Source organism: Saccostrea cucullata, unplaced genomic scaffold, assembly GCF_032062105.1.
Source record: "Saccostrea cucullata isolate Sc308-1 unplaced genomic scaffold, CSIRO_AGI_Scuc_v1 ctg1854, whole genome shotgun sequence".
NCBI lineage: Eukaryota > Metazoa > Mollusca > Bivalvia > Ostreida > Ostreidae > Saccostrea > Saccostrea cuccullata.
In genome coordinates this window covers 1,639-18,522 of record NW_026937787.1, presented here as the reverse complement: position 1 = coordinate 18,522, position 16,884 = coordinate 1,639, and the positions used below count along the sequence as shown (strand labels likewise).

Sequence of the window (16,884 nt, the reverse complement as noted above, 5' to 3'; positions counted from 1 at the left end):
AAATGTATAGATTATATATGCACAACATGCATTCAGTTATGCATATTTATTGTATCTTTATAATAAAGACTTACAATTTGATCAAAATATAATGTATTTTAGCCATTTGAAGAAATGTTTACATTTTGTTCTCTCTGCACTAAAGGTGGCCGTACATCCCCCTGAAGATCGCCATTTAATACATAAGAAAATACTGTCTACCATGAAGGCTCGTTTATTTCTATGAAGTGATATTTTAATAAATTTTAAAAATATATCCCCCCCTCTCTCTCTCAATACGAAACACTTTATAAAGCGCACAACCTATTTACCTGATTGCACGGATTTATTTTTTTTTTCAACCTGTAAAAAGTAACCTTTCCCCATATGAACAATGCGCACACTACGGGTAGTTTGTATACATGTATACGTTTAATCACTGACGCATGACAAACGTGTTTCATAATCCGTCTAAAGTATTATGGTGTATTTTCTTCTATTTGTTCCCTTTCTAAACATTGTAAGTGATTACAAAGAAATTGACATGAGCAATTTTCAAATACAATGTGGTTAAAACACTATCCGTTTTATTTTACACATATACTTATTTTTTCCGATTGTAAACTTTATATGGGTACAATCACTGGTCCCTAGAAAACTATCGAGATACGGGAAGTTAGGGAGAGTTACGTTCGTTCGTAAGATGTCGGTGTTTCTCTAATAACACACTCCATAACCTAACGAAGCAAGTGTGTAATATATGAAGTTTTTATTGCTGCTTAGATATCTTAAGATGGGATAGGGGGAGCAGATGTCTGTACAGAACTCTTTTGGACCAATTTCAATTGTCAAGGCAAATATAATAAGATTTACTATTTTCATATTAAAATTCAAAGCTGCTGTAGGAATGGAAGTCGAGGTAATGAAATTTAAATTACTATGAATATTTGGTCAATATTCTAAGTGCTTTTCTTGTTCCCTTATTCCGTATATTGATACTGCTTTTAATAAACTGAACTATTAATTAAATGTGTCATCATTAATATATTTAATAATAATTTAACCAATATTTGGCAAATAATCACGATGGTTTTAATTTCGCTATGTTCGCGATTCATCATTTTCCCGCGAAATCATACCCATCGTGAATGGTATCATTACTTTTTGAAAAGGTTTAAATGCTAATAGGAAATTTTGAATTAATTTCTTGCAGCGTGAAATTAAAACCATCGCAATTGATACTTTTTGAGATATCGTGGAATTTTAACACCGTGGAATTAAAACGATTTACAGTATCTTAAATGCATATTTTATACATATTGTGCATTCATATAATATTTTATATAATTCAATTCAATTCAATTCTTTATTGGCACTAAAGCACATATTTATATACAGAAATGTGTTGTTAGCCATATACATGTATTGCAAACTATTATACTATTGTAAGCTTGTTTCTAATATCAAAACAGTCTCTGATTTATAAACAAATTTGTTTCGTAGATATAAAGTTACGTGGATTAAGCAAACAAGATAAGTTATTAACATCTAGTAACCTTGAATACTTTTTTCTGACATTTTTATACACAGGACAATCATGTAAAAAGTGTTTTTCATCTTCAACAATAGTTTTACATTGGAAACAAAATCTATTTTCTCTAGGAATGACAGGATTACAGTATCTACCTGTTTCTACGTACAACTTATGTGCACTTATTCTTAACTTGGAAAGATAAGAAAATAAATTCTTATGAAGTGGAAAACACAAGTATGGTTGGATTTCCAGTTTCTTAGCATCATAGTTAAATAATGTACTATAAAATGTCAGTTTACCGCATTGAGTATTGTTAATGTGTTGGAGTTCAGAAAAAAAATTTATTTTCAAAGAAATTTTTAAGTTTAGGACTAAAAGTTTTAAGATCTGTGTCAAAGTTAAAATCTAACATCTTCTGTATTGATTTTATACAACTTTGCCAACATTTTTTATTTTCACTGGCTAATCGAGTATCTTCCAAGTAAGCATTCTTGAGCAAGACATTGCAATTATTATTTGTTTTTGTTAATTTTTCCAATCTGGAATAATATTTAAAAACAAGCTGGTAAATTTTGGTATGTACAGGGAAAACACCTAATTCAATTTTAGTTGCTAAATTTGATGCTTTATTATGGACACCTAAGATGTTTTTTAAGATAAAATTTTGGATTTTTTCAAAAGGAGTTTTATCAAAATTATTGGGATTTGTATTAAAATCAGAGATCCAAATTTCTGAAGAGTATGTTAAAATTGGAACAATAATTGACTCATATAGCTTTAACCACAAGCTGGGAGAGAGATTTGAGCCAAAGGGTAGTTTATGCTTTAAGGCAAAATAAGCTTTTCGGGCTCTGGCAGCAAGGTCATCACAAGCATGTTTTAAATTGCCATTTGATTGTAAAAATATACCAAGATATTATTACTTATCAGTAATACTTATATTATTATTGTTATAATAAAATGCATAATATTTCTTTATTTTTCTGGTAGAGCAAATCATAACCTTTGTTTTTTCTAAGTTTACATGCATATAAAACACATGAAGATTTGGATTCAATTTTTGAAAACCCCGAGAGTGACATTTATCTCAGCAATTGAAAAGAACATTGATCCTCCCCCTTTACAGCACATTTTAAATGTACATGTATAAAAAAGTTTTTAAATATAACAACCAATGAAAAAATTCAATCCTATATGAAGCCTTCCGGGTCCACATAGCTTTTGGAATTGCGTACAGGTAGAGATAACTAACCAGGCTGAAGCTAGCAGCCAATAACAGCAGCCACTAAGCCCGTAGAAGCTAGCAGCCAATAAGGAAATTCATCAAAGAACTGAAAGTACTGAGAGGCAGTACTGTTTTTAATACTTTATTTTAGATAATTAAGGGCTAATGATTGAATAATTACTGCGAAAATTAATTACAAAATAAATAAGACACTCGGAGGCAGTAAGGCTCACCTGTAGAAAAAATGTGCTTTATTGAAACTGAAAAAATAGAAATAAATTACCCAATCATCTTAGTCCACTTGACCAAACAAGCACTGAGAATTGGTTTATTACTTCAAGAAGAATACCTTTTCAACTCTTTCAAGAAACCTCAAGAATATGACAGGGCCAAAAAGCTAACCTAAAAATTGTTTACTCTATCGATTGTAAACTGAAATATTACACAAGTGTAAACTACGTTGAAGTATGTTTCGAACATTATTACCCGGGCAACTTTATGGGTCTATAAGAATATTAATAACCGTTATTAGTAATAAGAGGTGGTGGAGGTGCCACCAAGTGGTTCCAAGAGCATTTTAAATATTACAGGCAGGTATAATACCCATGATTTATAAAGTGCCCACCATATCGTAAATAGTGCAAGGTAGAAAGGCCCCAGGACTTTTGTTTCCTGCTATCAGAACGGGAATGTAGTGGTACCACCAGGTGGTGCCAAGTGCGTAGAGTATATTTCAAGCAACCAATTGTCATCAATTATTGGCCACTTGAAAAAACTAATCACTGCAGATGGATTAAGCGCCTAAGGAAGTATCCCTTGTCAACCTTACAGAGGGTCCCAGGGGCCGAAAAGGGATAGTAGGCTAACCTGGATTTTACATTTTATCCCGAAAAAACCATTAGAGATGGGCCTTAGGGCTATCATTACCCAACTTCAAACACTTCCAAGTGGTGCCAAGTGCGTGGGGCATATTTCAAGCATTCATTTGTCATCCAATTCCGAGAACCTGAACCATCTTTCACTGGGGATAGGTTAAGGGTCTTAGGGGGTATCCCCTGTCAAAGATTCAAAGGGCCCCAGGGGCTGGGAAATGCCGGTTAGCTAACCTAAACTTTGATGTTTTTTAATCGTTTCATATTGTGAAACGGGAAAAGGCCAGCTATTATACGCCTTATCTTTGAAGTGTTCATCAAATGATTATTGGGGCAAAGTAGAGGGGTCCTAGGGCTATCATTTCCCACCTTCAAAATTGGGCTGTAGTGGCACCACCAAGTGGTGCCAAGTGCGTGGGGCATATTTCAAGCATTCATTTGTCCTCCATTTCCGGGAACCTGAACCATCTTTCACTAGGGATGGGTTAAGGGATTTAGGGGGTATCCCCTGTCAAAGATTCAAAGGGCCCCAAGGGCTGGGAAAGGCCGGTTTGCTTACCTGAACTTTGATGTTTTTTAAACATTGCATATTGTGAAACGGGAAAAGGCCAGCTATTATAAGCCTTATCTTTGAAGTGTTCATCAAATGATTATTGGGGCAAAGTAGAGGGGTCCTAGGGCTATCATTTCCCACCTTCAAAATGGGGCTGTAGTGGCACCACCAAGTGGTGCCAAGTGCGTGGGGCATATTTCAAGCATTCATTTGTCCTCCATTTCCGGGAACCTGAACCATCTTTCACTGGGAATGGGTTAAGGGACTTAGGGGGTATCCCCTGTCAAAGATTCAAAGCGCCAGAGGGGCTGGGAAAGGCCGGTTAGCTAACCTAAACTTTGATGTTTTTTAAACATTGAATACTGTGAAACGGGAAAAGGCCAGCTATTATACGTTTTATCTTTGAAGTGTTCATCAAATGATTATTGGGGCAAAGTAGAGGGTCCTAGGGCTATCATTTCCCACCTTCAAAATGGGGCTGTAGTGGCACCACCAAGTGGTGCCAAGTGCGTGGGGCATATTTCAAGCATTCATTTGTCCTCCATTTCCGGGAACCTGAACCATCTTTCACTAGGGATGGGTAAGGGACATAGGGGGTATCCCCTGTCAAAGATTCAAAGGGCCCCAGGGGCTGGAAAAGGCCGGTTAGCTAACCTAAACTTTGATGTTTTTTAAACATTTCATATTGTGAAACGGGAAAAGGCCAGCTATTATACGCCTTATCTTTGAAGTGTTCATCAAATGATTATTGGGGCAAAGTAGAGGGGTCCTAGGGTTATCATTTCCCACCTTCAAAATAGGGCTGTAGTGGCACCACCAAGTGATGCCAAGTGCGTGGGGCATATTTCAAGCTTTCATTTGTCCTCCATTTCCGGGAACCTGAACCATCCTTCACTGGGGATGGGTTAAGGGACTTAGGGGGTATCCCCTGTCAAAGATTCAAAGGGCCCCAGGGGCTGGGAAAGGCCGGTTAGCTAACCTGAACTTTGATGTTTTTTCATCATTATATATTGTGAAACGGGAAAAGGCCAGCTATTGTAGCCCTTATATTTGAAGTGTTCATCAAATTATTATTGGGGCAAGGTAAAGGGGCCCTAATGCTATCATTTGCCACTTTCAGAATGGGGCTGTAGTGGCACCAACCAGTGGCGCCAAGTGCCTGGGGCATATTTCCAGCATTCATATCTTATTCATTGTCGACCTCCTGAACAAACTAACACTGGGGGTGGGTAGGGGGCCTTAGGGGTACCCCTTGACAGATTTCTGCAGGTTCCTTGGGGCTGGAAGGGTCCAGTTAGCTAACCTGAACTTTAGGGAATTTTTACAGCATTCATATTTTATCCATTGACGGTCTCCTGTACAATTTATCACTAATGAGGGTAAGGGGCCTTAGAGGGTATCCCTTGACAGATTTTTGCAGGATCGCAGGGGCTGGAAAGGGCCAGTTAGCTAACCTGAACTTTGATGTTTTTCATCATTGTACATTGTGAAACGTGAAAAGGGCAACTATTATACGCCTTATCCTTGAAGTGTTCATCGAATAATTGGGTTAAGGTAGAGGGGCCCTAAAGCTATCACTTTCCACTTTCAGAATGTGGCTGTAGTGGCACCACTCGGTGGTGCCAAGTGCGTGGTGTATATTATTTTACAGCATTCATTTGTCTTGCTTTATTGGGCACCTAAACCAACTAACACCGAGGATAGGTTAGGGGTCTTAGGAGGTATCTCCTGTCAACGTTTCAAAATGACCCAGTGGCTGGGATGGACCGGTTAGCTAACCTGACCTTTGAGGTTTTTCATCATTGTAGATTGTGAATCGGGAAAAGGTCAGATATTATAGGCTTATGCTTATCTAATGTCACCTATAACAACATAATCTGTCAAACTGAACTCGACATTTGTCGCAAATTTGTAATCAAAGTATAGACACGGCAGTTCTATTGTATCTTAGCCTTTCATCTATTAACTTGATCTTTCAAAGATTGAACAAATCGAAATAATCTGTTTTTACAGAAAATCTGCAGTTTTATTTTACAGCAATCGCGTTTCTCAAAACTATTAAGTACGGATCACTGTCTTGTTCAACCAGGAAGTTGGTACTCGTGACGTAGTGTCTAGAATGTATGCATTTCAAGCAAAGAGTTGTGAGTTCGATACCGGTTGGGTGCATTTTAAATTTTTTTTAAATTATGCCCCCGGAAACGAAGTTTCGGGGGGTATATAGTTTTGTCGTGTCCGTCTGTCTGTCTTTCTGTCTCTCTGTTTGTCCGCAAAAACTTTTATTCTTATTCATAACTTTTGATTTAGTAGAACTATGAAATTCAAATTTCACATGTGTATTTCTAGAGGGAAGATCTTCTTTTGGGTACCACCAAATTTGACCTTTTGACCTTGATCTTGAGGTTTGACCCATTTTTACACACAAATTTTGAATATTTACTTTGGCCATTTCTTTTAAACAATATCTACCAGGACATTTATACTTCACGTATGTATTTTTTGTGGCACGGTCTTTCATTGGATACCACAAACCTTGCCTTTTTGACCTTGACCTTAGAGATTTACGTACTTATGAAAAAACTTTGAGCTTGTCTATAACTTTTGAACAGAAAGTGCTAGGGCTTTCATACTTCACAAATGTAATTCTTGTGAGAAGACGCTTCATTTTATACTAAGGACTTTGACCCTTTGACCTTGACCTTGGAGTTTGACCTACTTTAAAAATACAACTTTGACTATAATTTTTGAGGGGTTAGTAATAGACTTTTATACTTCACATATTTTATTCTTGTAGAAAGACCTCTCATTTGATACCAAAAACCTTGACATTTTGACTCACTTTTACACAAAAATTGCATATTTTTACTTTTGGCCCTAAGTTTTAATTGGTAGATACTATGAATTTCATTCTTGAAATATAACTTCTTTTTGGCAAAACCTTTCATTAAAGCCAAGAATTTTGACCTTGACCTTTGAGATTTTCGGAATTATGAGAAAACGTCAACCTTCGAAATAACTTTCGAAGAGGAAGGGCTAGGGTTTTCAACCTTCACATATGTGATTCTTGTGACAAGATCTTTTAATCAGTACCAATAACCTTAACCTTCTGAGCTTGATCTTGGAGTTAAACATACATAAAAATCTTTTTTAACCTTATAACTTTTGAATGGTTAGGGCTAGGGCTTCCATCCTTCGAATATGTAATCTTTGTGGAGAGACCTTTCATTGGATACAACTTGACCTCATTACCTTGATCTTGAAGATTTTTGTACTTATGAAAAAACTTAAGCCTGCTTTCATGTCTTGCAATTGTATTTCCAGTTAGAAGGCACTACTTTAGGTACCAATATATTAACTTTTTTATCTCAGAAAAGTTTAATCTTCACTATGTTGCCATACGGGTGCATCAGTATTTCATAATCACATTTTTTGCACTTTTATGTTAGATATTTGCATATGTATACATTTTATGTTATATGATATAAATTATAAGTTCACATCAAGTTTAACGTTTGAAGGTAAAAATCTCTTCACCTCTAAAAAATGGCGTCATACCGAAGACGTAAACATAGGTAGTGACTGTTCCTTCGCCAAGCGCTCGGCACTAGAAGTGAAAGTCACGGGTCTTTCGGATATGACCTTAAAAACGTAGGTTCCGTGTCACGGTAGGCGTGTTCACGATAAAGAACCCTCACTGCTCAATGGCCCTGAGTGCCGAGTATAGGTCTAAATTTGAAGCCCTTCACCGGCATCGGTGACGTCTCCATATGAGTGAAAAATTCTCAAGAGTGACGTTAAACAATATACAATCAATCAATCAATACCTCTAAAAAATGCAAAGTTTCGATGGTAAAAGTATTAGACCATTACAGAATCTTTATTACATATTGCCATTTTGCACCTCTTATTATCCCACCCGGAACGAAGTTTTGGGGATGTATAGTTTTTGTCGTGTCCGTCCGTTCGTCTACCTCTTTGTTTGTTTGTCCGCAAAACTTAAACTTTGTCCTTAACTTTTGATTTGATTGAGCTATGACTTTCATATTTCACGTGTGTACTCTTTGTGACAAGAAATTTCTTTGTGTACCACCAAATCTATCTTTTTGACCTTGACCTTCGAGTTAAACACATTTTAACAAAAAAATTCTAATTGTTTACTATGATCATATCTTTTAAAACAGTAGATACCAGGACATATGTATACTTCAGAAATCCATTTTTTGTTGAAAGACCTTTCATTGGATACCAATAACCTTGACCCTTTGGCCTTGGAGATTTCTGTTCTTGTAAAATAACTTTTACCTTGGCTAAAACTTTTGAAAAATAAGTGCTAGGGTTTTCATACTTGACATATGTAATCCTTGTGACAAGCCCTTTCATTGGATATCAAGTCGTTTGACCCTTTGACATTGGAGTTCGACCTACTTTTTACAAACTTTAACCTTGGCCATAACTTTTAAACGGTAAAGACCAACGCATTTATACTTCCGAAATGTAATCTTTGAGACAAGGCCTTGTGCAGAAACCAATAACTATGACCTTTTGACCTTGACCTCGGGGTTTGTCTTACCTTTAAAAACGTACCCTCCCGCTTTTAAGTGTGTGGTTTGGTGGGGTGGAGGTGGGGTATGATTAAAGCACGATATACCTTAGTATGACCCAAAGGAAAACACTAGCTCCAATAATTATTATAGGAACCTCTTTGTAGTGACATTATTAAAACAATGCTATGCTTTTGATAACTAATTAACAAGAGGCTCTGTGAGCAATGAGTTCGTTAAATGATACCCCCGTATCCCATTAAAATATAGTGGCAAAGTCAATGCTTTGCTATGAGAAACCCAAAATATGTGTAGGATCACAAAATTAAACAAGATGTTTTTGTTAGTGCAAATTTAATATATTTGTACCATAAGAACGGTATTCTCGCTAAAAATACAATTGTAAAATATTAAAGTTGGCAAAGACTTAAGTTTTTCAAAAGTAAGGAATACTTCAAGGTCAAGGTCATTGATATCCAATGAAAGGTCTTGCCACAAAAATACATATGTAAATTATGAAAGCCTTAGACCTTACCTTTTAGACGTTATGGCGAAGGAAAAATGTTAAAAAGTAGAAAGTCAAAGGTCTTGCTTTGAAATGAAAGGTCGTGTCACAAGGATTAAATATGTAAAGTATGAAAGCACTTCGCCTAACCCTTCAAAAGTGATGGTTAAGCTTTACTTTTTAAAAGTATGTCAAACTGCAAGGTCAAAGGGTCAGAGTTCATAGTATCCAATGAAGGATTATATAAGTGAAGTACGATATCACTAGCCCCAAGTGTTCAAAAGTCATGTGACCTTGACTGTGACCTATATGCTAAAAATATTTTTTTTCTGCAAACTTTTACATTCGCCATAAATTTTGAACCATAAAAGATAGAGACTTCATATTTGGTATGTATACACCACTGCTTAAGCTCTTTTAAATGCCACCATGGCCAATGACCTTGTGACCTTGACTGTGACCTACAGTGTATACGCTAAATACAGTTTTTTTGTCTGCAATTTTAACCTTGGCCATAACTTTTGAACGAAGAAAGATAGAGACAATATTTGAAATATATACTTCACTAATGAAGCACATCACGTGCCACCAAGGCCAATGACCTTGTGACCTTGATTGTGTCCTATATGCTAAAAATAACTCGTTTGGAACCATGAGAGATAAAAACTGCATATTTAGTATGCATGCTTCACTATTCAAGTTCTTTGTGACCTTGACTGTTACCTATATATTATAAAATTGTTTTTTTTTACTTAACCGCCGGGCGCATAGTGTTTCAAAAATGCATCTTGTTCATAAGTATAAAAATCTCCATGGTCAAGGTCCAAAGATCAAGGTAACTAGTATCCAATGTAAGGTCTTGTCACATAGAATACATACTGAGTATGTAAAGGATGGAAGTTTTGACCTTTACCGTTCATAAGTTATGGACAAGGCTAAAAAATTTAAAAGTAGGTCAAACTCCAAGGTCAAGGTGAAAAGGTCAAATTTGGTGGTTCAAAAAGAAAAGTCTTGATACACGGAGTACACACGTGAAATATGAAAGTCATAGCCTCATTAAACCAAAAGTTAAGGACAAGATTAAAATTTTCACGGCCAAACAGACAGAGATGCAAACGGACGGACACGGCAAAAACTATATACCACAAAAACTTAGTTTATGGGGGCATAATGAGGTGCAAACTGGCAATATAAAATAAAGATTTTAGGATGGACTCATATTTTCAACATCGAAACTTTGCACTTTTTAGAGGTAATAAGATTTTTCAAACGTGAAACTTATGATGTGAACTTGTAAATAATATTACCGGTATAAGAAATAAAATGTATGCATGTGCAAATTTTTTTCATTAAAGTAAAAAAAATCCTATGCAAAAATAAAATAAAATACTAGTAATCATTATGTAAACTTGTTAATAATTTTTAATATAATATTTATACAAAAACAAATGTTTCCCAATGAAAAAAAAAACCCTTATGCATAAAAGAAAAACAAAATACTGATAATCTTATTGTTCCTGCATGTGGCCTTTCGAACTTTAAAAGGTCTTTGGGTTGAAGAAATAAGAAAAAAAAAACTTAAAAAAAAATCAAACACATCCCAGCTGGTATCGAACTCACGACTTTCTGCTTGTCAGGGATACGTTCTAAACACTACGTCAAGAGTTCCAACTTCCTGGTTCAACAAGACAGTAATCCGTACTAAATAGTTTTCAGAAATACGATTGGTGTATAATAAAATTGCAGATTTTCTTTAAAAACAAATTATTTAAATTTGTTTAATCTTTGAACAAATCGAGCTAATAATTGAAAGCCTAGGATACAATAGAACTGCCATGTCTATACTTTGTTTTCAAATTTGCGACAAATGTCGCGTTCAGTTTGACAGATTATGTCGAAGTTAAAGGTGATATTAGATATGCATAGGCATATAATAGCTGCCCTTTTCCCGTTTCCCAATCTACAATGATGAAAAACATCAAAGTTCAAGTTAGCTAACTGGACCCTTCCAGCCCCTAGGACCCTCCAGAAATCTGTCAAGGGGTACCCCCTAGGGCCCCCTACCCACCCCCTGTGTTAGTTTGTTCAGGAGGCCGACAATGAATAAGATATGAATGCTGGAAATATGCCCCACGCACTCGGCACCACTGGGTGGTGCCACTACAGCCCCATTCTGAAAGTGGCAAATGATAGCCCTAGGGCCCCTCTACCTTGCCCCAATAATTATTTGATGAACACTTCAAGGATAAGGCGTATAATAGCTGCCCTTTTCCCGTTTCCCAATCTACAATGATGAAAAACATCAAAGTTCAGGTAAGCTAACTAGACCCTTCCAGCCCCTAGGACCCTGCAGAAATCTGTTAAGGGGTACCCCCTAGGGCCCTGTGAGGGTGTGGGTTATACACCCTGATGAACTTACAAAAATCAAAAGAAGAACTTTAAAATTTTAGCAAAATTTAATAACAAAATTAAAGAACAAAATAAACAGAAATTTTAACAAAGAAAAGTAACCGAAAAATGTACAAAAATAAAATAAATTGAAAATGTCTTTGTTAGTTGGTCCTGGTCCTCAGTCAGTGCGCATGGCCCTTGGTATGAATTGGTCCCGTTTGCCCTGGTCCTTCCGTAAGTGCGGAAATCCTCTGAGAACCGATTTTTCCAGTTTCCTATTAGTATGGCTACACGGAACAATGTTAATTAATAACGGGATGCATGACACCCTGGGTTCCTCTCGGGTTCCAGAGACAATGGTCCGACGCCAGGCTCAACACTTTGAAATGTCTTTCAATGAAACTAAATATTCAGAATTATTTCCAAATTCACAATAGTTATAATTCTCAAACTTTCACAATGTTTCGTTCATATAAAGACTTTAATTCAGATAATGAAATGTTCAACGAGGGTCACCGCCCGATGATATACTAGTAACTCACAGAACTGGTTTTAGAGATGTGTCGTACGGGCCGCCATAGTTCACTCACACGCTACGGTCTCTGTCACACACCATAACATGGAAATGGCTACTCTCAAATAAAGAATTTCAGTACCTGACAGTTTACATACTCTGTAACATTCTGTAGAGAGACTTTAGGCATGAAAATAAGGCATAAGACCCATGTGGTTTTCTATGGACAGGCCCCCTGGTAGCACTAGACGAACACGTCTATCGGCTGATGTTTTTCCCGGGTACTACCCAGAGCACGCTTTAACCTTACTATTTAAAGTAAAACTAGGGGCTCCCCACAGGGCTGCTATGTTACTATGGGAACTAACGGAATTTAAGGGCTCCCCACAGGATTATTAAACAAGTTACCGGAAGGGTGAACCCAGGGGATTTATTTACAATGTAATGAAGAATTTCAGTTTGTTACATACCTCCCCCTTATAAGACTAAAGACCATTTAGTCCGACCAAACCTACAAACTGAAAATTAAAATAAACAAACTCAGACTATTTACAACAAAGCATTATATATACAATATACCTGCAACAAAAGTAATCTCAGATAATTACTCAGCCACATCATCTGAACATAACCTCGATAGTGAGTCTGCTACTGTATTCTGTGTACCACGAATATACCTAATCGAGAACACAAACTCTTGCAAAAGAAGACTCCAACGTAACAAACGTTGATTTGATAATTTTGACCTTTGTAACCATTGCAAAGGTGCATGATCAGTCTCAATTTTGAATGGTTTACCTTCTAAATAGACTCTGAGACTTTGGACCGCCCACACAATAGCAAAGCACTCTTTTTCTACTACAGCATAATTTCTCTCCGCAGGACTGAACTTTTTGCTAAGAAAACAAATTGGATGCTTACCGTCTTCAAACTCTTGCTCTAGCACCGCACCTGCCCCGAATGCACTTGCATCTGTGCGCAAAATGAATGATCTACTGAAATCTGGACTTCGAAGAACTGGTTCTGATAGTAACTTACCTTTTAGTTCTTGGAAAGAGTGATCAAGTTCGCTTGTCCATTTGATTTTGCTAGGTGTTTTCTTGCTCGTCAAGTCTGTAAGCGGAAGTGCTAAAGTGGCAAAATTAGGAATGAACTTCCGGTAAAACCCAATCATACCTAAAAATGACTTTACCTTTTTCTTGGTTGTCGGAATGGGACAGTTCTGAATGGATTCTACTTTTGACATCATTGGTTTGATTTTTCCACTTCCTACAGTATGACCAAGAAAACAAAGTTCATTGAAACCAAACTCACATTTTGTAGGTCGAGCTGCTAAGTTCGCTTTCCTCAACGCTGAAAAGACTGTTCTCAGATGCTCAAGGTGTTCTGTCCAGCTGTTGCTATAGATACCAATATCATCAATGAAAGCCTCTGTGAAATCTTCCAGCCCTGTAAGAATTTTACTTACCAGTCTAACGAAAGTGGCCGGTGCATTCACCATCCCGAACGGCATTACTGTAAAACTAAAATGTCCAAATGGAGTTACAAATGCACTTTTCCGTTTTGCATCCTCGTCTAATGGCACTTGCCAATAACATTTTGTCAAGTCCAATTTGCTTATGAATTTTGCTTTACTGATCTTAATCAAAATGTCATCTATTCGAGGCATTGGTCTTGGGTCAAATACAGTTACCTTATTCAACTCCCGGAAGTCGACGCAGAATCTCAACGACTTATCACTTTTCTTAATGAGGACGACTGGTGCTGAATAAGGACTGTCTGTTTCCTCAATGATACCAAGATCCATCATTTGCTGTAACTCCCGCTTCACTTGATCTTGTAAGGCATATGGAATCGGGTATGGTTTCATATGGATGGGCACATCTGTAGACGTTTTCACTGAGTGTTTCGTCAAAGGCGTTTTCTTGGGAACATCTGTAAAAATATCACCAAATTCTTCCACTAACCTCTGAATCTGATCCCTTTGCTCTGTGGTGAGGTCTTTTGAATACAGTACGTCGGCTGACGATTCTGTCTGCTGAAGGGCCGGGACTTTATCCGATACCACACCGTCTTCTATCTGAACATCATTGCTAGATAAACTGGAAATAACATTCAAGCATGCCATTATTTCAGACTTACTGTTTTCCTCTGACTCTCTCTCAAACCATTCCTTCAGCATATTGACGTGATAAACAGTTTCTTTGTTTTTGGACAGCCTGACTCTGAAATCAACTGGACTTACCTTTTCTGTCACCTCATATGGACCCTTCCACTGCGCCAATAGTTTCGAAGTACTTGTTGGCAATAACACTAAAACTTTCTGACCTACTTCAAAATTCCTGCTCCTGGCGTTTTTGTCATAATATCTCTTCTGTTTCTTCTTTGCCTGGGATTCCACTTCTGTTACCAACTTACGTACCGTCTCCATTCGTTCACGTGTTTCAATGAGATAACTTAGGACTGAAGCTTGTTCCTCGGTTGGTTCTTCCCACTGCTCCTTTAAGATGTCTAGTGGACCCCTGACATGTCTGGCATAAAGAAGTTCAAAGGGAGTAAAACCTGTCGTTTCATTTGGGACATCTCTGTAGGCAAAGAGTACATATGGTAAATGAACATCCCATTTAAATGGCTCTACAACTGCATATGCTTTCAACATTTGCTTAAGAGTCCCATTAAATCGTTCTACTAGCCCGTTAGCTTGAGGATGATAAGGGGTAGTTGACAGTTTACGCACTTTTAGCATTTTGCACAGGTTTGATATGAGTGATGACATAAAATTTGTTCCCTGGTCTGATAAAATTTCTTTAGGAAAGCCTACTCTTGAGAACATTTCCATAAGCGCATTTGCCACACTTTCTGCGTCTTGAGTTTTCATCGGAAATGCTTCCGGAAATCTAGTAGCATAGTCCATACATACCAAAATATATCTGTTTTTCTTTTCTGTCATTGGTAATGGACCCACAAAGTCGATGGCGACTCTGGAAAATGGAACGTCTATCTTTGGAATTGGCACCAGTTTTGCTTTTGGTGTTCTCCCTTTCTGCATCCCCTTCTGACAAATAGAGCATGACTTACAATAACGTGATATGTCCACATACATACCCGGCCAAAAGAAGTTTTGCAGGATTCGTTCTCTGGTTTTCTTGTTTCCAAGATGCCCAGCCAATGGTGTGTCATGAGCCAATGACATAATACCATTGCGCAATTTCTTTGGAGCTACAATCTGGAAGACTTTTTCGTCAGATTTCTTCTCAAAAACTCTATACAATAAATCATTTTTCAATATGAAATATGACTTACCCTCATATGGACCATTTTGTGCCATATCTAGAATTGACTTCAAGCTCTCATCAGTTTTCTGATGCTCAATCAATTCCTCCCTGTTACACCACATACCTTCATTTTCGGTGTTCGATGCTTTCAAATCATCCGTTTTTGGTTTTTCTGCCCTCTCTTGTTTCCTTAGCTCTGATCTAGTTTGGACCGCTCCGCATGCGTCATTTTCGACTGTGTCCACCTTCTCCATCCTGGGTAAAGGGTCTGCCTCCTTAGGTACTACAATGCTCACATTGTTGCCAATAATAACATCAGCAAAAGGAGAATCTAGACATAGAGCGTGTACCTTACCTGAAATGTATGGCGTATTCACACTTACGATTGCCTCACTGCAAGATCTCCTCGTACCGTCAGCTAGAGTAATTACCCTTGATTTCCCAGTCTTATCCTCATCTGAAACTAATTTACTGTTGACAAACACCGTTGAACAACCAGTATCCCTTAAAACTGAGACAACATGTCCACCGACTTCTCCACTCACCAAATCTAAACCTGTTTCACAACTTAATTCTAAAGCAGAATCATCAGTAATCGATACACCAGACAACTTAACCACCACTTTATTCTCATGAACACTATCAGAATCCTCAGATACTGTCATTGTCTCATCTAGACACAAACCAAACTGTTCATTAGACTTGTGGTTACCTGGTTTCTGATTCAGAGGAGATTTTGACTGAACTTTACGCAATGGACAATTCGGAGCAATATGTCCGACCTTGTCACACTTAAAACATCTCCTCTGATCTGAAGGCGAGATAAACTTACCTTTCTGGGACTGAACCGAACCAAACTTATTTGGTCTTGCACCCGGTTTTTCCCCTGCATTACCACGACCAACGCCTGAATTACTGCCTTTATGCGCAACCTGAAATGACTCTGACAAAGTTATAACTTCTTTTATAGACTTTGGACTGTGTTCAAGTACCCACAGTTGCAACTCTTTTGAACAACTTCTTATCACCTGTTCTCTCAACATCAAATCAAACAGCTTATGAAAGTTTGAACCAATTTCTTCCCTTTCGCACCAATGATTAAAGAACCTCTCTGTCCTAACCACAAAATCTTTGAACGATTCATCACTGGACTGTCGACACTGCCTAAACTTATCCCTATAGGCCTCTGAGGTAAGTTCATACCTTTTAAGAATAGCAGTTTTTATAGCATCGTAATTATCGCTATCCTCATCTGACAATCTAGAATAAGCTTCAAGAGCCTTACCCGATAGCATTGGGACTAAACGAACCGCCCATTTAGATTGATCCCACTTTTGTAACCCCGCTATTTTCTCAATTTATTTTATAAAAACGTCCGGGTCTTGACCTTCTTCAAATTTGGGCAACTTTACACTAGGGGTGTGAACACTTTGGGGGGAGGGACCAATTTTACTCTTCTCTAACTCTTTCTCTTTAAGAGCTAACTCTCTCAACT

At 37.4% G+C, this 16,884-nt stretch overlaps 1 protein-coding gene across 1 annotated transcript; it reads right to left on the bottom strand.

Moving 5' to 3' along the window:
* Positions 1–12,718: 12,718 nt before the first annotated feature.
* LOC134248841 (uncharacterized) lies at positions 12,719–16,684 on the bottom strand. Its single transcript, XM_062731212.1, has one exon. It carries the CDS (start codon positions 16,682–16,684, stop codon positions 12,719–12,721), a length of 3,966 nt encoding a protein of 1,321 aa, XP_062587196.1.
* Between the last annotated feature and the right edge of the window lie 200 nt (positions 16,685–16,884).

Excerpts from the sequence above, each read along its gene's own strand:
- LOC134248841 (XM_062731212.1), bottom strand. The coding sequence starts at position 16,684 with ATGCTATCGGGTAAGGCTCTTGAAGCTTATTCTAGATTGTCAGATGAG.